Genomic DNA, 25,109 nt, shown 5'->3' on the forward strand with positions numbered 1-25,109 from the left:
TATAACGTGTGACGTCTCTCTTTGGTGTGAAAGGTCGCTAAATCCGTTTCGTGGTAAAGCTATACTTCATTGCGCTGCAATGCACACGGATATTATATCTATATATATATATATATATATATATATATATATATACACATATACACACACACACACACATATATACACAGTATATATACGTATTAGTGAACATCAGCATTTATAGATTCACTCGTGGTTTCGGCTTCCGGAAACGCAAAATCTCTGAAATGCAGCAGTGAAGCCTCACCTTTAATGTTTTGGCAATCTGCCTTGAAATTTGGCTCAAGTTGAAGGTGCCAAAAGGCGCCAACCATGAAATCACGACATGCTAACAAGGGTTCTGTAACTGCCACTTAAATGTGCATAGCATAGCACCACGCCATGAAGGCGTATAGGGGGTGTGGGGGTAACGCCCCATACTTTCTTTATCCGGTCGTGAGTGGGGGTGATGTGATCAGCATCACGCCCCCTGACTAACTCTCTAGCCTTCTTGAACCCGAAGGTTCATGGCTGCAGCAACTCAGGCCTTCCATCTGTTCCTATCTTGAGCAAGATATATATAATCTTTTCCATCCCTAACAGTTTCCTTTAGGTCCATCTCAACATTATCCCTCCATCCTCGTCTTGGTCTTCCTACAGGTCATATGGGAAAAGTAAAGCGAGTAGGATGGAGCGTCAGCGCACATTACAAAACGCAATTAACTATCAATTAATGAATCTTTCTGTTTTTCCAGAAAGGCTAGTAGGTACACCAGTAAACTAATAGAATAAAATTCGATAAAACAAAACAAAATAATCTACTTTTGAAATAAATGATCGCGACGATGACAAAACAATATATAATAGAAATAAATAACTAATTAACAACTACCCACTTTTCGCTCACATTTTATAATAAATAAAATTATGTAAAACTAAGCAACACATTATACTTATTACCGTCCTGGTTACCCAGAATGAAGTTTGCAGTGCAAACCAACAACCTCATTGTATTGTATATTCTCTTAATTTTTTCTTATTTTTTTGTAATATATTATGCATGTTATAATTAATAAATGGAAATAAAGGAGATAAAATGACGTGGAAACCGTATAAATTCAGCGGAACTGACGTCCTGGTTTATTTAAAGGTACCAGGACAGGACATTATACCCTCGAAAGTATGCGGGTGGAGACGGGCTTACTTCCGCCCCCTCCTTTTGTATTGCTTTTATAACGTCAACCGGGCTGCGTTGCCTACAGTGGAGTCAAACTATGAACCGGTGTGCAATCACAGTGCAGAACCAGTAGCGGCGATTAGGGAGGGAGCGAGTAGGGCAGCTGCCCCCTGTGAGAAAGCTGCCCCCCAACCGGGTTTAATTCCGTTCCTCTGGATTACTCCCTTGTAAAATCCTTTTCAATCTCTCCTTCCACCTCACCCTGGGTGCCAAGCGAGCAGATTATAATAACGCCGGAATTACGAAAGGGGGTTTCACATAACATTTATATTTTTTAGTCCCTGGTTCGTTACACATGTACAGAAAGTGAATAAATATTTGGTTTAAAATAGACAGTACTGGAGTTAATTCGTTAAATCAGAACATTTGTAATAGGAGCATATGGGTTTATTATACGTTGCTATTATTTACATAATTACAAAGTATTTCCATATTTGCATTTACATAATCAACTAATTTCCTTAATTCAAGCAAAGGCGTACCTATGGCCTAACCATTGGGACTTCCATCAACACAGAGTTAGCCTAACTATCTCTGCGGCCTACCCTCGACTTAATTGATATTCCGACCAGTCTTGCGTTTCCTTACGCAGCATCCTTGATCAGCCCTCTAGGCATTATGATGCGACTCGGCAATATCTTAGAAATGCAAATCTTTTGCTAATTGGGAAACTAGGGGATTTCAAACAGGGGTTGGCTTTACCAAATGCTACATATATTTTCCATCATTAGTTTAGCCATCATAACTGGAATAAACTTTCGAAGAAGGTTTCTTAGCCAAATGATACATTATATTCCATCAACAGTCTAGCAACCATATGTGGACCAAACTCTCGAAGTAGGGTTTTTGGCCAAGTATTACATTTACTTCTCAATCATTTAGTCTAGCCACCCTAAGTGGACAAGCCTTTCGAAAGTTCTTCATCGTTGTGAAGGTAATAAAAACTGTTTTTTTCTCTAAAGCCCAACTGGCCTCTTTTATAGTCGGGGTTGGAGTCCGTGGAAGTGGACCCCGTAGCAACGGTCTATTGAAAGACAGCTCTCCCAACCGGGAAGCTAAAATACAGGGGAATCTAATATCAAGCAAAAGTCAATCCATTTAAGCGCATACACTTACTTGCAATTATAACATAAAAGTACACACATGGAAACATATTAACTAACCCTACACCTTGGAGCTGACCAGCAATTAATTAACATATTACCAAAACCAGTAATGGTCAATCCGACCATTACACCCCCTACTTGTTGCCATTTTTGCCCCTGCACTATGCTAAACCTTGTCTAGGGCCGCGTCCGAATCGGCAGCAGATGTCACCTACAGCACCGTTCCATCCGGGGACTCAGCCAACCTCCGTTGTCCGAATTCGCGGCAGACGTGGAGTCGGAGGGGAGAGCTGAGAGGAGCGACAGATGCACGCTTGAACTCGCTGTGACGTTGCGCTTGGCAGCCATATTCTAACTTTCACTTTGTACAGACAACATTTACTGATTAGAGGATGTAAAACTCAGTTATACTTTAACATTTTATCGATAATACTGAATGCAGAAAAATTGTAAATGATGAAATAGCGTGTTACATTTTTAATATGAGTAGTAAATAGGTGGAAATCATTGTCATGTTTGTCTGGCGTCTGCCTTCTGCTTCCGTGCGATGCGCCTGCGCCCCAGAGCGCGGTGGGTGAAGTTCGAGCTGACACCTGGCGGGAAAAGTGACAACCGTACTACAAGGGGACATGCAGATTCGGACGACTTGGACGTGACTTCGACGGCACGCGAGAGCAACGGGAGAGAACTGGACGGAGCGCTTGCCAATCCGGACACGGCCTAGGAAGGAAAATAAACTATCTTTGCCCCCCCCCCCCCAGTTTTGGCAGCTTGCCCTCCGGTTTTGGAACCCAATCGCCGCCACTGTGCAGAACGGTTATTTTGACAAATCCTGTCTCCCTACTGACTGCTATGGGGAGTTGTTTTTTTTTTAACGTCGCATATTGCTTGCCTAAGCACTAGGTGTAATTGGCTGTTCGACCGCGAGTTCCTTCTTAGGGAAACCAGGCAACCGAGGGTCACTGCCATAAAGGCGGTCTCCGCGCCGGTTCCTGGCCCGGCAGTACTGTAGTTCGAGTGTCAGACCGACCTCTCTCCGGGACACTTTTGTATCATCCCAGTCCTTTCGAGCAAATACCGTTAGTTTGTATCACATGGATTTACAAAGACCAACTCTACAACGAGATCTTTCATTCTCTTAAATCTCCGAACACGGGGTTGTGCTCCGACGTGGCAACAGCGCCAACTTCTGCCACCCGCCTAATTTCACCCGCCTGAGTGTAGTGTTGAATCCGGCCATGTTATCATTCAAGACGAGCTTTTTTTAAAGCATCCAGCGAAGAATCATCGAGGGGTTCCTACATCAGTGGTGCCAACCCCATCAAAATGATACTAAACGTAGCACAGTTTGATCTTCGTTGGCCCCTAGCATCCTGCTTTTGGCATAATGGTCAAATCTAGTATAATCTGGAAACGCGAGTCCCTGGGAGAGAGAAATCGAATTCAAAGGAATAGGTTTTCAGGAAATTGAAATAAAATTACGTTCAAATCTTATTTATACTTCACCAGCGGACTTGTTTAAAATAAAAGGGAGTATGCACACACAACGACACGCTTTTTTTACAACCATGCGACGATCCATCATCCTCTATATATTTTCTTTATCCTGTCGATTTTGTTCCTGAGGAGATTTTACGGCAGTAAATCTATAGAAGGTTGGCGGTAAACAAACCATTTTCTCAAACTGTTTCAAGTTCTATGCTCAACCCATCTCGTTTGTTGAGCCATTCTACACAATTTTGTGTAGTGAATAATAATTAACGCAAGTTCAAAACTCGAAAAATATATGCATAATTGAACTTAAAACTGTAGTTATCAGAAGAAAGTAATAATAATAAATAAGTAATAATAAATCCTAGCACAAGTTAGAAGCATTTATTATAATTTCAGAGTGAAGCAGCACTTTTTATTATCCTCAATCCACACGACAGGGAGAGGGAACAAAATCGAAACTCTTGCAAATAACGTCCTGTATTTTCGTTGTTTTTTTTATAGGTTCACATTAAAAAAATTCATAGTTCAAGGGGGCCCCTTGCCCTACCTTGTGCTTGGGCCTGCAGGTAACATTCTAAATGGAATGGATAGTACGAGCGATTTGTGCGACTGTAATTGAACGTATTTTTCAAACCTTCCTCAGTTTACCATAACTTCTTCCTACACTTCAAAAAAGCCACGAGTCGCCACTGAGATTGTCAGGAGAAAAGTTCTTTCCTGCTTTCCGCGCCGCGCTTGGCAGAGCCAGTGTTGCTACATAAAGGGAAATTTCCCTTAGTGCAGGTAAATCTAGTCCAATTTTAGGAAAAATGGAGATTTTATGAAAAATATGGGAAGTTGTCGGATTTCTGTTTTTGTTTTACTTCATGACTGCATTGGTGTCTTATTACTATCACATCTAATTAATCTGGATGGGGTGTATAATAAATATACTGTATCCAGGGTGAGGCAAAAGGCCGGCACTGCCCTTTTAATTTGAAAACGACTTGACGGAGGGCGATGAAATTTCGGATATGGGTAAATGGGGTGGAGGCACACCAGATGGGGCTAGTGTGTATCATGGCGACCATCTTGGAATTACATGCATATTTTCAAATGGGAAGGGGTCATATGTAGCATATCATTTTACATGTGCGTTTCCTCAGAATTAAGAATATGCAATTATTATTGCCCTAACTTTATTTGGTGAACATATTTTCACAGTTCAAGTTCAAATGTTAAATTTTCAGAATGCGCCACTGAATTGTGGTCTTTTTTTACCAGGTATTGCAAAATACAATGCATTATCACCATAAAAAGAAAATAATAGCAAATATAAAGAAGTGAAAGTTGACGTGTAGATTGAGAAGATCATGCCGAGAGGGTATCAGGTAGAGATCAGGGAAATGAGCGAAGTCATGCAGTTACAGCTGCAATTATATTTAGCGGTCTCAAAACGAGCAAAAATCTCCAAGCCGTGCGTATGTGAAGGGGATAAAAGGTTGTTATAAGCTTATGGAGATCACATGGCGACCTTGACCGTCGCTATCTTCTTTACAACAGCAATAGCGATAATGAAAACTAGGTTTAAGAAAGACTTAAGACTACACTAAAACTGAAATAACTACAGTAAAACTTCTCATAACGGACACCTCTGAATAGCGGACACCTCTAAATTACGGACATTTTTAAATTCCTCGGCAGAAATACGTGTGGTTTAATGGCAATATTACTTCCCAATAACGGACATTCTTAATAACGGACGCGGACACTGAAAACTACCTCCCCAACGAAAATAAAACTTCTTAGAGTCAGATTATTTCCATAACAGCTCCAGCCGCCAGCGCGAGTCCAGTTAGCGAGTCTACCAACAGTCCAGAGCGCGTGCAACAGGGATAGCGATAGGTGCTGGGTATAGATGACGCCAGCGGCTCGTTTGTTGATTGGCTGCTCCGGGACTTATGACTCGCTCCAAAGCTGCCGATGGAAAATAACCAGAGATGTTACGAAAGTAATCTCACTCTAACAACGGACAGCCTGAAAGAAAACTGTCGCAATTCTTGGAATTCGATACAACAATGGCCAGTATTTCGAACTAGCGCGCATTGTTTCATGTTACACCGAACATATTTCTTTTTAAAAGTGCAGACAGTAGACAGTAAGTATTCTTTGTGGTCAGGGGCGGCGCCAGGGGGGGCGAGAGATGCTTGCGCACCCCTTAATTTTCTTCAGCACCCCCTACGTTCAACTGAAAACACTAACCCTTAGAGTATCATATTATGTCATGTCATATCGAGCATCAAATGTTAGGTACTGAAGTAAGACCGTTATTATTGTATGCAACAGGCAAGAATCACTGAAAGAGGTGCCGATATACATACTTTCCTGTATCGGCGGCAGCCTCTATAAAGATCAACGGCCGTTATTTTTCTTTCGTCAGCATTGTCGTTATGATTTTTTTCTTCCTTTGTTTCTTCAAGTGATCTGTGATTTTTGATAATTACCTACAGATTAATGAGAGTTAAATATTTCTTTCATTTTCTTTTGCATTGTTGATAAACGGTTGATTTTCCGCTAATTTGTTCTTCCTCACACTGGAGCAAAAATTTCAAGGTATCACCAAGTCACTGACAAAGTCGTGCTCGGGAAATTATTTCAAGGGCTCGGGTGTAAAACATGGCAAGTGACATTTTGGTTATTTTTCAGTTACAAAGTAAAATGTGCCATCCTTCAATTTTCGAGTGAAATTGCCATGTCATACAATTTGCATTGGTCTCAGTGAAGCCTTCTGAAATTGGTAAACACAACACAAAAACAATTTATCTACAGTAAAGCTTCTAATAACCTTTTCAAAATGTCAATAACCATCAGGGGGTGCCCATCCCCCCAAAAATCCATTCGCGCCCTCAAACCATATCGTAATCCCCACAACGTATTTAATTACGACAGCGTGTCTACCGAAAGTAACTTTTTTCTTAGCTTTACTTAACACTATACTTGATCTGCCCCTCCTCCCTAAACAGGGATGCCCATCACTCAAGGCCACCCGTAAAATCGTTCATCATAATCGAGAATATTTTTATTTATTGTATTGTAATCTTGCTATAGTATATAAACTTCACATTCACCTCATTAAAACGGCAAACACACATGTAAGTAACATCATTGCGAGCGAAGCGAGCAAGAAAATTTTTACATCCATTTCATTGCATGCTTTCAAGAATATTAATTTAATGGGATGTCAATACTTTCTTAAGGTTCCAGCTTCTCCTTTGGCACGTTCGGGGTCAAAAACGTGTGGATGCCATATCGCTAAATACAGTCGCCAAACTTTAATTTTCTAACACTCTCTCTCCACTACAGAAATCCATTGACAATCTAAGATTTAGCACTTTATCAAGAGCTTTCTATCTCCCCTTTTAAATTTAATACTCAATCCTACCACCAGGCCAATTTTAGGCTTACTGTTGATATTGAAGAGTAGATATTGCCTCATCGAAAAAATTAATTCTCAGTCTCTACACCAGAATTTCCGCAACAGTCTAAGACAATAGTAATACACAATAATTGGATACCCCCTCAATTTAAGGCTCAATCCCCCTCTCACTAAAATACCCGCAATAATCTAAGACCTAGAGTTGGATACTGTTCCTCCCAATGTTTAATTCCCCCAGAACCCACGTGTCAATTAATGCCTAATATATAAGATATTTTTCTTCCCTTCGATAATACCCTTAAACACTTTCTTCTTTTCATCTAATGGATTAAATATGGTACATTTAAGATGTGAAGTTTTTACATATATTTTGGCAAAAGATAAATGTTGAATTTTATAGTTATTATTTGAAGGGAAAAAATCCCCCCAAAAAATCTCGATGGTGAAAGTTGCGCCATCATCCCCCCCCCCCCTTGTGGGTTACCATGTTTTACACCCGAGCCTTTCATTTAACGCGAGTTGTAACGTGAAGGGTAGTTTTCTTGTTAATACGGTCTGTGTATTTTTTTCAAAAGCCGTTAGAAAGAGGCCAGAGGCCTGCACAAGACCTGGAGCAGACCCGTTCGCGAGACATCGCTCCTGAAATGCCATGCAACCTGCGCAAAACCCTCGCTTGAGCACCTTGCCTGATCATCTGCCCAGATCGTTCTTGGCAGGTGTTGAAAACCCGCCGGGTACCCGCAGTCGTGAGATACCTAGTAGCAAGGTAGATAGAGATTAGGTAAAGCCATCCGAAGATTGCCGATCTTGCACGAACGCGTGACGTCACCTGAGAAGCAGTGAGTTCGGCTGAAGCAGACGGCCCCTAGCATTTATATGGGAGATTCAGAGAGCGAAAGTATATTATTACTTTTAGGAGGGGGAAAATAATAATTGTCATCCTCCAAGATGATATTGAGGCATCCTTTTAATGATTAGTAACATAATTGAAAACGCGCTACTTTAAAAAGGGGGCAAGGTACATGTGAAAAAATGTATATGGAAAATCCATATTCCTGAAACTTTCTGACCGATGCGCTACAAAGAAAGTTACGTGTTCTCCTTTAGAATTTCGTCATTTTACAAATCGTAATATAATTTTAACAAAAACGTGGCATGCTAAAGAAGAATTAAAGAGTTTTAAAAAAATAATTGATTAATAGACTTAGTTTATTTTACATCGCTTATCTGTCACATATGGCTAATCGCAAAGATGAGGATGCGTGATGATATGATGAAATTGAAGAAAGGAGAGTAGACCCATGCCCGGGCGGGGATTCGAACCTGGGGGCCTTGGCATCGTAAAGCGTTGTGCTAACCACTTCGCCACGGAGGTCAGCATTACAAGGACATAAACAGAAAATGGCATCTATGTTTTAATACGCGTATGCGATAAACATTTGCGAGGTGATTATTGAAGTAACAAATAATTATTACAAGACGTTGTGATGAAAATTATTAATATATCTGAAATATCGAGAGTTGACCTTGCAGTCTCTAAATGTACTTTTAGAGTTACGCAAAACCTTTACTCAAAATTGCTAGTGTAAATTTATAAGCTATTAAAATTTAAAACTTATTCCTGTTCGAAAAAAGAAACTGCCAAGTCAAATTAATATTTCGTAGAAATACATATATTTTTCTTTCATGAGGCCAAGAGAGTATTTGGAGGGGACGGTGGCTTGGGAAGGCTATAGCCCCGGATCTCGATCTACAAAGGAGCTTCCAGTGGGTAAAACATTACTATGAAATAGTCCAGAAGAAGGGACGAAATGATTTTTTTTAAATGGCTCAAGAATACAAAGATATAAGTGGACATTTGACAAGCTTAGTCTAAAACTTACAACTGAAATAGTATGTGTGTGTGTGGGGGGGGGGGGGCTACGTGAGGTAACAGTGGAATATGATTCACAATACTAAAATTAAAATAAATATGTGGGAACAATAGAAATCAAAATATGTTGTGGCAAGTGACGGCGCAATAGTAAAGCTGGAGTGGTAAGTCATATTTTCCCGGGGCAATCATGTTTATTATTCCGTTACATACGACACAAAAATGCATATTTTGACTAAAAGAGCATTCATTCATTTATTTATTTTTGTCGTTTTACTGGGGGCAGATAAGATAGAGAGAGATAAATTGTCGAACGAGAATAGGGGGCGTTCCTGCCCCCCACCCCTGTAGTGTGGTCACTGCCTATAGCTATGCTAGAGAAGAATGCACCAATTAATACGCTATTAAATAAAACAGATGCTTTTAAAACTTTTACTCAAATTATTTGTGAACTATGTTTTAAATTTAGAGAGAGCACATACTTGTTTAATTTAATTTGGATAAGTTAACTTCTGAAGCCTACCATATCCGAGGCTTCTTCCGGTGTAACTGCACTGCAATTTGAGCCCTAGCTGCTGCGTTCAGGTGGCGGAACGAGCAGAATACTAATTAAAACAAATATGTGACAAATATATATTAAAAAAAACCACGTGTTGAAGCTATTGACGGCGCCAAAGAAAAGACTGAAGAGAAACGTGGAGAGTGCAGTGATATTTTACGGGAAGCAGTCACGTTTATTACACCCTTACATTTACATACAATATTAAAATGTTCTGCTTTTAGAACTCGCACAATGCCTTTTTCACAAAAATGGACAATCCCGCATTTTTATATCAATCAAGCTGTGATATTTTAGATTTCTTCCGTTAGTTTTCTGATAATAGTTTTCACAGCTTTCCATAGCATTTAGGCATGATTTCATTTGACAAGAACAAAATAATCTTATTTCAAAACATACAGCAAAAAGAAATACAACGCGCTTAAGTTAAAACTCCCTTACATTGGAAGCCTGGAGAGAACAAAACAGGGGTTCCTTCGTAACACGATTTCTTGAAAACGATTTTACACATTTGAATCAAATTTGTGATAAATTGATTAGAAAGGATGAATCTTAACAGTGAAAGTTGTAACGTTTCCCCTGCTACTATATTTTAGAAGATATTCGTTGTCAAATATCTCAATATTTGCATAAGGAGCCAGCCTTTTCCGTGCCGAGTGTTTCGACGATGACGTCATGCATCCACGGACAACTGCGCATACGATCTGCGCCGCCGAACGAGCACCCCCTGACCTAGTAGGTCTCAGTGCGTTCATTCAATGAACTGCACGCCCCTCCCTCTGCATGACGTAGTTGCTTCGAGTAGACACTGCACCGGGCCCACACCGTTCTGCAGTGTTGCCAACTGCAATAGATTTTCACTACTTAAAAAAGGGAACTCAAAGGTTCGTAAGCCACATCACCAATGAAATGAGATTTACGAATGTTGCTACCCCCCCACACACAGATTGAAATAGGTTTTCCGTGGCACAGGATCCATAAGTATATGTCGTAAACAACCAATATACGTATACATATATAGTGATATAGGGCAGGACTGAAACATGTCACGTTCGACGCTGAGGTCGCGAGTCGAACAACACACTGTTCTACTGCGAACACCAAGGCCGTAGCCAGTCAGGGGCATTGCCGTTACCCTCGTTTGGGTGGGGGGGGGGCAAGTACTTGGATAAACGTGCCAACAACAACAATCACAATAATACTAATAAAGTAGCATGAAAGGCATTATTATCCTCATAAATCATGCAAAAAAGGGGGTAGATGTCGGTTCTCACGCATTTGTGTTGAAACAGAGGATTAGAAATATTTCCTTTCAACACGTCAATTTCACATTAGCTAATAATGGAAAACAAGCACACAAACTGTTTTTGAAAGAAAGAAAGTGCATGATAAATGCATTCCGAATGTACATACATATGGCATGTAAAATTTCCATCTACAATATTTTCTTTTCACATGGAGCGACGTATTACATAATAAATTCATCCAACTCGTAACAAACCAACATTAATAGCAAATAATATCACGGGCCGCCATAGCATTCTCTGTTTTAAAACTTTTCTCACTTAGATCGTTCGGCGCTCAGGACCGACTCCCGCTACCCCTTTGCTACGGCATTGAACTTGATGAGACTATAATATTTTATAATATATTTCTACTTTCATAAAATTTGAAATCAAGGGGTTGCAATTACCCCTCCATTCCCCCTCTGCAGGTGCCCTTGGTCGTCTGGAAGGAAAATGTAAGAAAAATATGAAAATTAATTCCATCTTGAGTACCCTTTAGCCCTGCTACTCTTTAATTCTGCCAGCCTGTTTTTTCTTGTACTTTAATGTTTGACCCCCACCCTGACCCCTCCGCTAGACTTAATTTCCGTCTAAGGTTGTGAGCAATGTCCCCTGCCCCCCTCTGGTTGCGCCACTGCGTGCCTGGTTAAGGCACCATGCAATGAAAAACAATTAGTTTTCAGTGAGGAGATTTTTGTTTGCTCGATCATTCATTTAGATAAATGAAGCTGTAATATTGCGTGCATTTCCTGGCGATCAGATAAAAACTGCTTACGCTGAACTGAAATCGCTAAGTATATAAATTCTCCTTGGAGGAGAAAGCTCCTCCTAGGACTTCGTAGGATTTAGGAGCTACGTAAGTAGGCAACACTGGCTGCAGTCGTCCACGTGGTGATGAAACACCTGGAGCGACATGCTGCCGGAGGGCTGTTTCCTTCCAGCAGGTTTTGCAGGCGCCCGGGTCTTGTTGAATGCCCAGTTACCTTGTAAGCGCAGAGCTCCTTGAAGCCCAAGAACCCGGGTAAAGACGCAAGTCGACTCGTTGCCGTGGGCAGGCGAGCAGGTATACCTGTCCTCGCGGGCAAGCGGGCAGTGGGTAGGTAAAAGTCAGACTATGCAGGCATTTGAAAGAGGCCCAATGTTCACGAAGAAATTTTACAGTTCGTTGTTGGGGACAGTGCGGCAAAAGGGATTTTAACGAATACGAAGTTTCTGTGCACTTCGCGTTTTGTCCTGAAGTGGCAGACGGCAGGGGTGCCCATCCTCCCCCCCAGGCCCATGAAGCACCGAATTAATTACTCAAATTATTTTTGTCACACAAAATTTGCGGAAAAATATAATACCAGAGGTGCAACCACGATTTTTTGTCTGCGGGTGAGGCAAGTACCAGGATAAACGTAACAATAATAATAATAATAAAAACAACATTAATAATGGCTTTATTATTATTATTACTATTATTAATATTACTATTACTACTACCAGTAGTAGTAATATCAAAGAAGTTATTTTCCTCGTAAATTACGCAAAAAGGGGATAGAAGTCTGTGCTAAAGCATTTGTTTGAAACAAACTATTTGAAATATTTTTTCATCATCGTCAATTTCACATTAGCTAATAGGAAATCAAGCATACAAACTGTATTTTTGAATGGCAGAAATAATGGATTCCGAAGATACATGTGTAACTTTCATGTACAACATATGTTTTACACATAGCCTATGAAACATGGAGCGACATAAAATAGAAAATGCATATGCAACAAGCTAACACTAAATTGCGTACGTATTCAAAGCTCATTCAATACAAATATGTGACACATATTATTTAAATACATTACATTACAGAAAACGAGCAGAAAGTGAGCGAAGCGAGCAAGAAAATTTTTAGATCCAATTTTTGCAATTGAAAACAATGTTGATTAAATAGGGCGCAAATAATTTCACTGCACGCCATGGCATTCTCTCGTTTACAACTTTTTTTTGGATCATTCGGCGCCCATGGCCGACTCCCGCCGTCCCTAGCTACAGATCTGAACTTGTCGAAAACGAGAAAAGCAGATAATGAGAGCGAAGCAAGCAAGAAAATTTCAGAAAATAATTTGCATAAAATTTGAAATCGAAGGAGTAATTGCTCCTCTGTGACCCCCTTTCAGGTGTTCTTGGCCGTCAATATTTGTCGAATGAACTTCCGTCGAAGGTTGGGGTTGAACCTGCGCCCCAGTGGTTGCCTCACTGTATAATACAGACATATTTAAGCAATATATGTTAACTTTAGATACTTTAGGCTCACTGCCATTGTTAGTCAACCTTTTCTGCACAGTTTGTCTGCTCGTCTAACCTTGTATTAATGCGAATACCACGCCCCCCTCCATTCAAAACGATTATAAAGGCGTAAGAGGTGGAGTTTCATTTCAACCCTATCGTCGCGATCACCCACAGGTAGATAGAAAAACTGTACATAATAACCAAAACTAAAAATCAATAACAAGTCAATCAAACGATACGATGCCTCCTTTTTTGTGTGAAGATATATAGAAGTGCTATAAAATTCTGTCCCCCCCAAAATTCCCATAACGCAGGCGCGTCATGAACCCCCCCTCCCCCTGTGGGCATCCCTGGTAGACTGAATTTACAATGTACTATGTATTTGGTACCTCTATTGGTTATATTGAAAAGGATAATTTCATTTTTTATTTCACTACATAGCTCAATAAGACTGCAACGTGTATCTGAATGTTTACACTGTACGACCACTTTCTTGGAGTATAAGACTTAATACATATGATCATGTAAGTCCAGGGGTGAGGCAAGGGGGGGACAGCCTGCCTGGAAAATGAATGTCAATCTAAAGTTATTATATTTCACACATACAAGTTAATTTCAGTCAGTAATTTTTGTTAATCAGTAGCGACGATTAGGGGTGCAGTTGTCCCCACTTTATGCTATTCTTGCCCCCGCACTATGCTAAACTGTCCTTGCCCCCCCCTCCCCCGTTTTGTCACCTTGCTCCCCATTTTGAAAGGTTGCATGCGTGTTTCGCGGTTTTCCTTATTTTCAGCATCGCACCCCCTAAATTTCATTCCGCACACTCAGCACCCCTTGATGATTAATCCTGGCGCCGCCGCTGTTTGTGGTTGTCTTGAGAAGTGTGTCACTTCTGCTACGATGGATACTTTAGTAAATTTAAATTCACAGTATTAGTACAGTATTTTGTTCCTTGAATGCAGGGAAAAAATACATTATGTACGTAAAATATGTACTGTGATATGCTTATCATATTGTGTAACATCCTACACTTTTTTTCTGAATAGCGGACACTTATTATTTCCCCCTAAGGCCTGTCCGTTATTGAGAAGTTTTACTGTAGTTCTTTTCTGCTCAACTTTTTTTCTTCCGTATATGCCTTAATTATTTTTCGAAAGTAAGAGCTATCACAGAACATTTACTTATTTCTTTTAAATTTAACTCGTTATTTTATGGTTACTTGTTTTAAACTGCACGTTTCAACAGAAAGAACATTCTGGAAATGTAATAACAGCAATATTTCATATGTAGTTTGTTGAAATGTTGGAGTATTTTAAACTCTGTATCACACACGCTAATATAGAGTGTGTGTAATATGTTGCTAAAATCCTGTATTATGAATCTTATCATTATACCCTTGTATTGTATCTTATTGTATAATTATATCTGTACATGTGTGATGTATGTGTAATTTTTAATTATGTATTACTGCTGTATTTCGCTCTACTTTGCCTATAGCCTAAAAATATTATTAATAAATTATGTAAATATTGTATATTACACTATTACATTAATTAAAACAATTATATTTAGTAGGAACACGATACACAGTATACTTTTAAAAAAAAATCATATGTAAATTTTGCATAAGCCTACAATATTTTCGCCACGTTTCCTTACGTTTGTGCAGTGGCGCAACCTTCGACGCAAGTCAATTCTGGGGGGAAGGGCATACATTGACGGCCAAGGGCACCTGCAGGGGGTCACAGAGAGGCAATTACCCCGTCGATTTTATGCAAATAAAAATAAATTTAGTAAACTTTTCTTGCTCGCTTCGCTCGCGATTCCTGCTTCTCTCGGTTTCATCAAGTTCAGAGCCGTAGCTAGGGGGCGGCGGGAGTCGGCCATGGATGCCGAGCGATCTAAATGAAAAAAGTTGTAAATGAGACGATAGCATGCCGTCCAATCAAATTATTTGCACCCTATTAAATCAATGTTGTTTTCAATTGCAATAATTGGATCTAAAAATTTTCTTGATCGCTTCGCTCGCAATATGGTCGTTTTCTGCGATGTGATGTATTAATAATATATGTGTTGTATATATGTATTCAATAAAATTTGAATACGTATACAATATAGTGTCAGCATGTTGCATATGTATTTTCTTATTTTATGTCGCTCCATGTTGCATAGGCTACGTGTAAGACATATCTTGTACATGAAAGTTATATATGTTATATGTACAAAAAGAATTATCTTCGGAATGCATTTGTCATGCATTTTCTTCCATTCAAAAATACAAGTTTGTGTGCTTGTTTTCCATTATTAGCTAATGTGCAACTGACGGTGTTAAAAAAATTCAAATCGTTTGTTCCAAACAAATGCTAAGCATCTACTTCTGCGCCCTTTTTGCGTAATTTATGAAGATAATAACGTCTTTGATACTACTACTAATTTTACCAGTAATAATAATGATGATGATGATGATGTCATTATATTATTATTATTATTATTATTGTTGTTATTATTATTGGTACGTTTATCCTGGTACTTGCCCCCCAGACAAAAATTAGTGATTGCGCCTCTGCGTTTGTGTCTAGTGGCGCTCCACTCCTAGTTATAACTCAAAGCCTGAGATTGTAATGACACTCATTACTAAATAGTAATTCACTGCAGCAAAAATTCTCATTTTTAGCAATTTACCAAACACATATTACTAAACAAATATGGGCTTGGCGACATACGTGGCCTGAAGATTCGTACGTTCATAAAAGCAGAATGTGGTATTTTTCAAAATTCATGTGTTTCCATAAACACTGCCGATGCTCTGTGTTAAATATTGTGAAAGAGGATTGTGATGCTGCGAAAAGTATGCGTTTATTTAACACACACAGAGAAACTAAATATGCTGACCAAGGCAGTAATTTATTTTATTAAAAACATAAACTAACGTAACGTTTCAACCTTCTAGCAAGGTCTTCTTCAGACTCTGTATCAAGTACAAAAATAACCAGATACAACAAGAAGGGTAATATATATACAAAAACATTACTCCCTCCAGACTATTTAGAAAGTTGTTTGGAACTTTCTAGCAGATGACTTTCACTTTCCAACTTTACTTTCACCTAAAAGGCTAAACACAATTACTTCCATATAGAATGTGGTTGGACTTTTTAATCTCACGCTCTTTTCCCTTCATTTTTCTTCCTTCTCCTCTCCTCTTTTTCTCTTGTCCTTTCCACTCTTTCCAACATCTTCTTCCATTCTTTGTTTAACTTCAGTCCCCCATTCCAGTTCATTGTGTCTTCTTCGCCTTTCTTCTCTATTTCCTTGGCTTCCTTCCATTTTCTCACTAGCATTCTCTTCTCCCTTCCTATTTGCTTAGCCTCATCCCACTCTATGTCATGTCCTGTTTCTCTCGTGTGTTTAAATATTGCATTTCTCTCTCTCTTAAGTCGTACATCATCCCTATGTTGTTTCAACCTGTCTTTCAGCCTTTTTTTCGTTTCTCCTATGTACACACTCTGACATTCTTTACATTTTACTTCGTAGATAATCCCTTCTTCTTCCTCTTCTCTGTTTTCCTTTTTCTTGTTAGCATTCCTCGCTATTCCTAAGATGCTTCTCCCTCCCTTCCTGTAAGTTTTAATTCCTGCTTTCCTAAGCACTTTGCGTAACTAACGTTACGTTAGTTTATGTTTTTAATAAAATAAATTACTGCCTTGGTCAGCATATTTAGTTTTTCATAATCATGGAAACAAGGCTTAATGGAGTTATAAACACACAGAGAGTTAATTGTTTTTAAAGTAGAGAAGATATGTACAGAAACTTTAATAATAGTAAGAATTTTCCGCCAGTTGTGCTGATTAGAATGCTTCTTGTCCCGTGGCTCCACACATTATCGTTTCCGATATATTCATTCTAAAATATGTATATCGATCACATAAATTCAGTTAATTTAGCACCTACCTGGCACCAAGTAGTGGACATTTTCCCATCCAAAAGCCTCATGTCAGAGGCCCCAATGGGAAGCATTTCTTCGCTGTAGACATGGTATCTCATGTAGAGGGCGGTGGCCACGAGCGCTCCGGGAAGGATAACGCTCAGGAGACATAGACGAGCTGCTTTGAAAGGTCCCTTCAATGTGTGTTTAGGAGCTGGAAGTAGAAAAAAAACATTTTTCAATAAATGTTCTGCTGCTATACTCTGCCCTGGGAATCTCTGGAGCAATCGAACGAAAACAAGTCCTCTGAGCAAGTAGGACTCGAAAGGACTCGAACAGTGAATGCGTGAGAGAGGAAGTGAGTGCATGGAGGAGAAAACGTGGCTACTGTTATTAGCGGCCCCGGCGCCCACCCAGCGTCGAATAACATGGGTACCTGGGGGAAATCCTTGGGGTAAAGGCGGTCAGGGGCGTGATGCTGATCACATCACCCCCACTCACAACCGGATCAAGAAAGTATGGAGCGTTACCCCCACACCCCCTATATGCCTTCATGGCGTGGTGCTATGCACAGGGGAGCACTTTACCTTTTTTTACCTTTACCTTTTTACTGTTATTAGCCGTTTTCAGCAGCAAGCACTGCTTTGCTCCGCCTACTCGCTTACTTCCCTCCTCTACAGTTATGCGCGGCCTTGTTCCACCAATTCTCGAGACAAAGTACAGTGAAGTATTTTTCTCACTACTGTAAAAAGTTGATTGGAGTAATGGCAGTCTCAGACCGCCTACTTACAACCAGACGAGGAGGACTATCGCCCTTCCCAACTGCCAGGTTTTTAAATATAATATTATGCCTACAGTAGAAAAGAATTTGGCACCCCGACAGCGAATATATGAACACCCAACCAGCAACCTTGAGAAGAAGGAACGTTTGGTTTCAGGAAAGAAAATGTACAACAGATGGAATTGGATTACTGCGTGCGATTGGCGAAAGATACCTAGAGAAAGAATGGAAGTATTTATAGTATTTTTGAATCTGGAGACAGTATTTGATAGGCCGAATTGGATGAAACTTTAGAGATACTGAAAAGGATTGGTGTAGATTTGAAAGAGAGGAGACTCTTAAACAATCAGTAACTACATGAAACTAGTTGAAGTGAGAGTAGAAGAAATGACAAAAGGGAAGTGAAACTGGGAGAGGAGTACCACAAGGATTCTGACCATCCCCTACATTATTCAACATACACTTAATAGAATGTAGTAAAGAACTGTTTCCAGACTAAGGGAGAAGTAATGACAGGAAGAAGAAGAATACAATGTATAAAAGTTTAGGAACACATGTCCTTGTTACCAGAAGAGAAATGGCGGTGTGTTACAACACTTAAATGTACGCTGTGAGCAGTTCGGTATGAAAATGAAAGCGAACAAGGCATATGCAATAGTTACTGGGAAGAAACCAAGAAACATTAATGTCAGAATTCGAGGCCAAAGTACTATACTAGTGGAATGCATCATAATCATGACATGAGCTGCAGTCAGGAAGTCAAAGTTAGAATAGCAATGGCAAAAGCAGCCTTTGATAGAAGAATAGTGTTTTGTGGCTCTTTGGACAAAGAACTAAGAGAGAGAATAATAGAGTGCTTTGTGTGGAATAGCATTTTATGGCGGAAAACCGTGACGCTATGAAGAAGTAAGGAAAAGCAAGTAGAGACTTTAGAAATGAGGGTTCGAAGAAGTGTGTGAAATGGGCAAAGTAAGAAATAAAACTGTGTGGAAAGAGGTTTTGAAAGAAGAGCAATGCTAGCAGTAATCAAGAAAGGAAAATAAATGAACTGGGCCACAGGTTAAGAAGAACCTGCCTGTTAAAAGAAGCATTTGAAGGAATGGTGACAGGGGAAAGGATGCGGAGAAAAAAAAAGATATGAGCTAATAGATGATAATACTTCAATTTAGTGAATCCTTTAAGTTGATGAAGCGTGATGCGCAAAATTGGAAAGCTTGTAGGTTGCAGTGAAAAACGTACCAATAAGGGCAGAGAACGACGAATGAATCAAAACCTTAAAAGTTCAATAAAAATTGTAGGACAGACTGTATACAGCTCAAATTTGCATGAAATATCAACTGTTATTTACAAAACGACCTCAAGGCTGCAACATTAATGAAGCGAGCTTCAAAACGCCATTTTTGTCATTTTAAAGATGGCGCCCCCTCTACACACTTGCACCAGTGAATAAGAGTGGTTTCTTGCCCACTGTCAACCTAAAACTCTGTGCATGCTTACAACATCAGCAAGTTTAGTAATGTAGGAGAAAGTTTCGCAATGGCGTCGGTTCGCAGGCACCATAGATCTGTGCTAAAATGCAACAAACTTGTGCAACACTACATACAGAAATCTACGAGATAAGAAACAAAAACAAATGAAGACTAAATTTGACTCTCCTATCTTACAAAGCCGGATGCAAAATGAGACGATGCATTGTCGTGATCCTGCAAACAAATCCAGTTGGGACAGTGTGCAAATACTATAAAGGGCCTACTTTAAAGGCGCCGAGTATAATAGTTCCTTAGTTACACTAGTTTATCAGGCCATAAAAAAGCTTAAATAAATTAGTATAATTAAGCTGTTACTTTACACTAAAAGAAATTAACGATCGGAAAAGCAATAATTTCAAGACCAATTAAGGGATAATGGGAAAGTACACAAACAACAGACGCATTTTCTTTATCAGTAACACTAATCACACTAAATGGCTCATAATGTCATAAAGTTAGATAACTCTCACACAACATGCATATCTGTTATCGACGCATTCTGCGCATGAAATTACAGGGAAAATGGGGTTAGTAAATTATTTCTATTATACTATTTCCTTTAGCCAATAACGGTTATTTACAGTAATGGCTACAGTTAGTGGCTCATTTCATACCCCCCCCCCTTTTCCACTGACACATAAGTTCACATAAGCGTAACTCCGAACCTAAATTTTGGGGTTAGAATCGAACTTGGAGCTTAACTTTGGGTGGGGTTAGAACCAAAAAGTTTTCAAGCCCATTAAAATACCATCCAGAACTATTTTGATAAAAAAATGTTACATTTGCAAAATCATAAAATTTACTCGTTCCTTTGCTCCTCAGGTTCCAGGAGATTAACAAAAGAACCATTAACTTGTACATTTTCATAAAATGTGCACCACAATTCCAAGTTGCGAATGTGTGTGTTCGGAAATTTGCATATGCAAGTAAGTTGAGACTATCATAAATTTGCATTAAAGGGTTAACTAACGTAATTTTCAAATTATAGCGATATGTCAACGTTATACGCATATGTGAGAAATTAATTCAATTCACACTGTTAAAATTATTATGCAATTCTACTGCAAGGATCTCCGCATGACGTCATGTTCGTTGAATATCCTGAATAGACTTTCCTGTATAAATACATCTTGCTTTACACCCAGAGTTAGTGCTTTAATTTAAATCACCTTTCAACTTTGGAAGAACGCAAGAAGTTGCAATGCTTATACTTCAGAAGGTTTCGGCTGGTACAGTTCTCGCCACTAAGTGGTCTGTTGTCTGCGGGATGTTGTTGCCAAATATATGTTTGGTACACACATGGCAACTGGCCGTGCTGTTGCAAGAGTACTTCGAAAGAGCAAGCATATAATAACAGTGTGCTATTCAACCTCTCAGAGGGCAAATTCTTTTCCTCTATACACCTAAAATACCTGCTGCTAGCGCAACGAAAAAATATAGATCATATAGTTAGAAGTTACCGTCAAATTTACAATATTTTAAGTCTGCCGTCGACCTCCGTATCAGAGTGGTTAGCATAGGGGTTCTGGATTCGAATCCCGGTCTGGGCATGCGTGTTGTTCGTGAGTGTCCCTTCATCATATCATCACTCATCCTCATCTTCGCGATTAGCCAAAAGTGGCAAAGGAGCGAAGTAAAATAAGCCAACTCAATCAATCAATCAGTCAGTCTGAACGTTATTTTACAAAACTGGAAGCAACCGTTTTTATTTAAATATGAATATTTTATTGTGCATAAAGATAGATTATAACTTACAGTTGTGTGCAGCATATATGTATGTTAAATCCATTTCTAATCTTAATTTATCTATCTCTGTTTGTTTACTAAGATATCAACCCTGTAATCGGAGATCATGAACAAAAATGTCACATATTTCCCTGCAATTACTGAAAAGTAAAGGCTAAAGTTGCTATCTGGCATTTGCTCTGTGAAGGATCAAGGTCGCCATTTGAAACCTTATCATGGGAAGTTCTCCATATATAACGCACACCTTCTTAAGATTTGCAGAAATTAGTAGATTCATAGTGACAAATCACTGACCTTTGAGACAACTATATCTGAATGTTTTGTGCATACGAACATCGGTTTCGAATATGGATGTGCCCGCTCGTGATTAGTCAAAAGTGACGCTAAAATGCGGCGTGAAATTACAACGAAAGCACATATGACGGATTTCCCTGTTTACCTTGAGGGTATGGTGACAAGAGAGTTTTAGATTTAGAATCTTATATTTTGCAATGTCTACTGTATAATTTTGCAAACTCTTTCTTTTGTACACAAGTTTGTGGATTTTAGAATATGTACGTCAACACCTTGTAATCAATGGATCCCGGGTTCGATACCCGTAGAGGCACATAGTGGTTTGGATCTCACCTTAAACTGTAGATCCTGCCCCGATTAGCCTATCTGAGCCTGAAGTTGACTTAAAACCAACTACAACCAATCAACACTTACGGAATGTTTTGATTGTTGAAATGGACAGAGAAATGGAAGGGCGAATCGGGAAAATTTTCTAGAATTAAGTTGATACTTTATAACACACACGTACATGCACATATTTCTGTACATTAAATTACATGTTTGCAGTGGCGTAGCGTTATAGTACGCCCATATGCCCGGCGTTTCCTGATCTAAAATTTCAAAAATACGTAAATGCTGTTAATATGAAGTAAATCTTGACTAATTTCATATATGTTTGACCTTCATGGCATTGTAATAGCTTTTATTCGCGATCCGCTTGCAACGCTCCACTAACAACACTCGTTCCAGCAATTGTTTCAATGCCTTTCCTGCCTGGACGTCGGGCAGGTTTGGCGTAAAGAACTCTATATTCCTTGCTGCCTTTCTGGAGGGAAAGCTTGGATCTCTACAGCACGCGCGCAAATGCTCTCCCGTACGCCAGCGTATGGAGCAGAGGGCTACGTGATTGGTTCATGTGACCCTTCCTACCTTCTGAAGCGGACGACAGCGGTAGAATTCCTACGCGGTTCTTCGCGCTCGTGCCACTCGTGCTATGTGATGCTACAATACGCAATATTGACTGACGTAACTTTACCAAACTCAAATATACCATTTCTTAATCACCATTCCATTGTATAATTTATCGCACGAACAGCGATGTGTATTAAAAACTAAAAGATCAACACAGTTTTTGCCAAATAAGTTGGTGAAATCCTCATGGTAGAAGTTCAGCCTGTGCCTGCTCTACCACTTAACCCGCAAAACTATTATTTTTTATTATTATTATTATTATTATTTTTTGTTAGTATCTAACTGCTTAATATTGTGTCAATGGAAATGTTTAGCACTCATTTGAAAACTCTTAACATCGAATGGTCTCTGGACAAAATCATTTTAAAATGTTTATCACCATTCCAAGATGCAATAAACAGTGGTCTGAATTACTAATCGGCACTGTTACGCCAAGACGACAGATGTCCCTGGTTCGAATCCCGGCGTTAGCACGGGTGTTCTTTATGAGTGTCCCTTCATCAACTTCATAAATATCACTCATATTCATATTCGCGATTAACCAAAAGTGGTAGAAAAGAGAAGTAAAATAAACCAAATCAATCAGTAGTTGGATCATCTACAACAATGACGTCTACTGTTGTTCGGAGGCGCTTGTGATTCAGGTAGGTTTTCTACTTGCGTCATACCGAAAAGTATAAAACACCAGAGTTCAAAACATTTGTTGCATAGTGAGGCATCTCATTTTCTAGCTAAAACATGCATAGATGATGTTTTATTGAAAACCCAGCTGACTTCAGGCAAATAAACAAGACCTGTGGCGACTAATTCCATAAGTAAATAATTAAGCAAAAAAGGGCCGACCCTTCCTTCGGATTTGGCGTTCCCACCCGAAATACCCATGCTACGCCACTGCATGTTTGTAGCCTTTACTAAGTTCTAAAATGTCGAAGGTTATACGGACATGGGCATGTGAACTAGTCTCATACCGACAAGAAAGAACGACACAAATAAGGTTTCTTGTGCAGTATTTAGGTATATATAAAATATGACTGTCGCCCGCAGCATATTCCCGTCTCCCTTCTATGCCTGACCATTCACTTTTTGCAGTGCCGTCACGTGGTTGTTCACATGTTACTTGCGGTGCTACCGGACTAATGTAAACTTCAGACAAGCAGGCTTATCTCTGTTTGTTTATTAAGATATCAATCACGTTAACAGGGAACGTGATGCCAAATGTCCCATATTTCTCTGCAAATAATGAAAATTAAATACTGAAGTCGCTATCTGAAACCTTATCATGTAAAATTCCCCACCTGATAAAGATCTGCAGAAAATAGTAAATTCGCACTCACTTTTGAGACAACTACTTCTGAGTATATGTTCCATCAAGGACATTCATATAGGTTTCGCATCCAATTGTACCGGCTCACGATTAGTAAAATATTACCAAAAAAAGCGACGTGAAATAACTAAAAATTCACATGTATCGAATTTTCATACTTACCTTCGAGGGTATGGTGATAAGGAGTTATTGTTGTTTTAGATCGACAATTTCATATTTTGCCGTATCTACCGTGCGTTCATTTCGATCTGCAGCCGAGAGATCGGGAGAAGCGTGGCGGGCGGCGCTGACGGAGATGCCGACATTTGCGGCCTGTAATGCCCGCTTATTTTTATAGACATATGCAGACATTTATATAAATATTGCAAAACGACCACTAACCTGTGTTATAACACGCAAAAGTTCTTCTGTAATTCATCCAAGTTCTGCTCTTATATACACAAATAAATACGCTATAGAAACGATGTTAAGAGCCACAGATAATAAAGCATTTTAATCATAGTTTTGACCAGTAACGTCCTGTTTAAGTTTATATCCTTGAAAGAGTTTTGTGGCCATGGGAATCGTTTGGAGGTTTCGAATGTGCAACACTGTATCAGGATTACACTGCAGACGAAACCGATAAAAGTGAATGGTTTTTGTGAGCTTCCTTGCAATCCGAAATATCCGAGCTCGAGTTTTTTGTTCCTTCGCGACTAGATGAAGACAGTTGTAAATATAGTGGTGAGCAATGTAAACCAAGAGCGTGTTAATTTCGTACTGTGCGCAAGAGTGTTATTCTTGGTTACTTGCAGTTACTTGTTTGTGTTATTGTAGTGTGTATGTGTGACGTGTCAGTGAGACGATTGGAATGTCAGCCGCAAGATTCACGTTAGAACAAAGATTATTTTTTATGTATGACACGTACCTACGTGAAAACAAACTCGTGTCGAGACGTGTGTAGGTAATTTGTACAGAAATTCCCATGCGTTTCAACTCCACACAGAGATACGGTTAGACATCTTGTCCTTAAATTACGAGAAACTGTATCGTTAAATTTTAAAACATCTAAGCAAAAACGACGGATTCTAACCGAAGCAAAACTCGATGATATTCGTGCAGCGTTAGAACGTTCTCCAAACAAACCTCTACGCCGTGTTTCACAAGAGGTGGGCGTGTCAAAATCATCGGCACATACAGTCACTAAGCTACTAAAATTAAAACCATACTCTTATAACACAGGTTAGTGCTCGTTTTGCAATATTTATATAAATGTCTGCATATGTCCATAAAAATAAGCGGGCATTTCAGGCCGCAAATGTCGGCATCTCCGTCAGTGCAGCCCGC

At 39.4% G+C, this 25,109-nt stretch overlaps 1 protein-coding gene across 1 annotated transcript in view; it reads right to left on the reverse strand.

Moving 5' to 3' along the window:
• LOC145995037 (uncharacterized) overlaps window positions 1-25,109 on the reverse strand; it is a 108,875-nt gene that overhangs the window by 31,802 nt on the left and 51,964 nt on the right. The window contains exon 2 of the mRNA XM_083131570.1: window positions 17,185-17,372. Within this exon, the coding sequence (XP_082987696.1) occupies window positions 17,185-17,372 (188 nt within the window). The remainder of the gene's footprint in view (window positions 1-17,184; window positions 17,373-25,109) is intronic.

This window comes from Lepisma saccharinum, chromosome 1 (assembly GCF_977018435.1).
Source record: "Lepisma saccharinum chromosome 1, izLepSacc3.1, whole genome shotgun sequence".
Classification (NCBI taxonomy): domain Eukaryota; kingdom Metazoa; phylum Arthropoda; class Insecta; order Zygentoma; family Lepismatidae; genus Lepisma; species Lepisma saccharinum.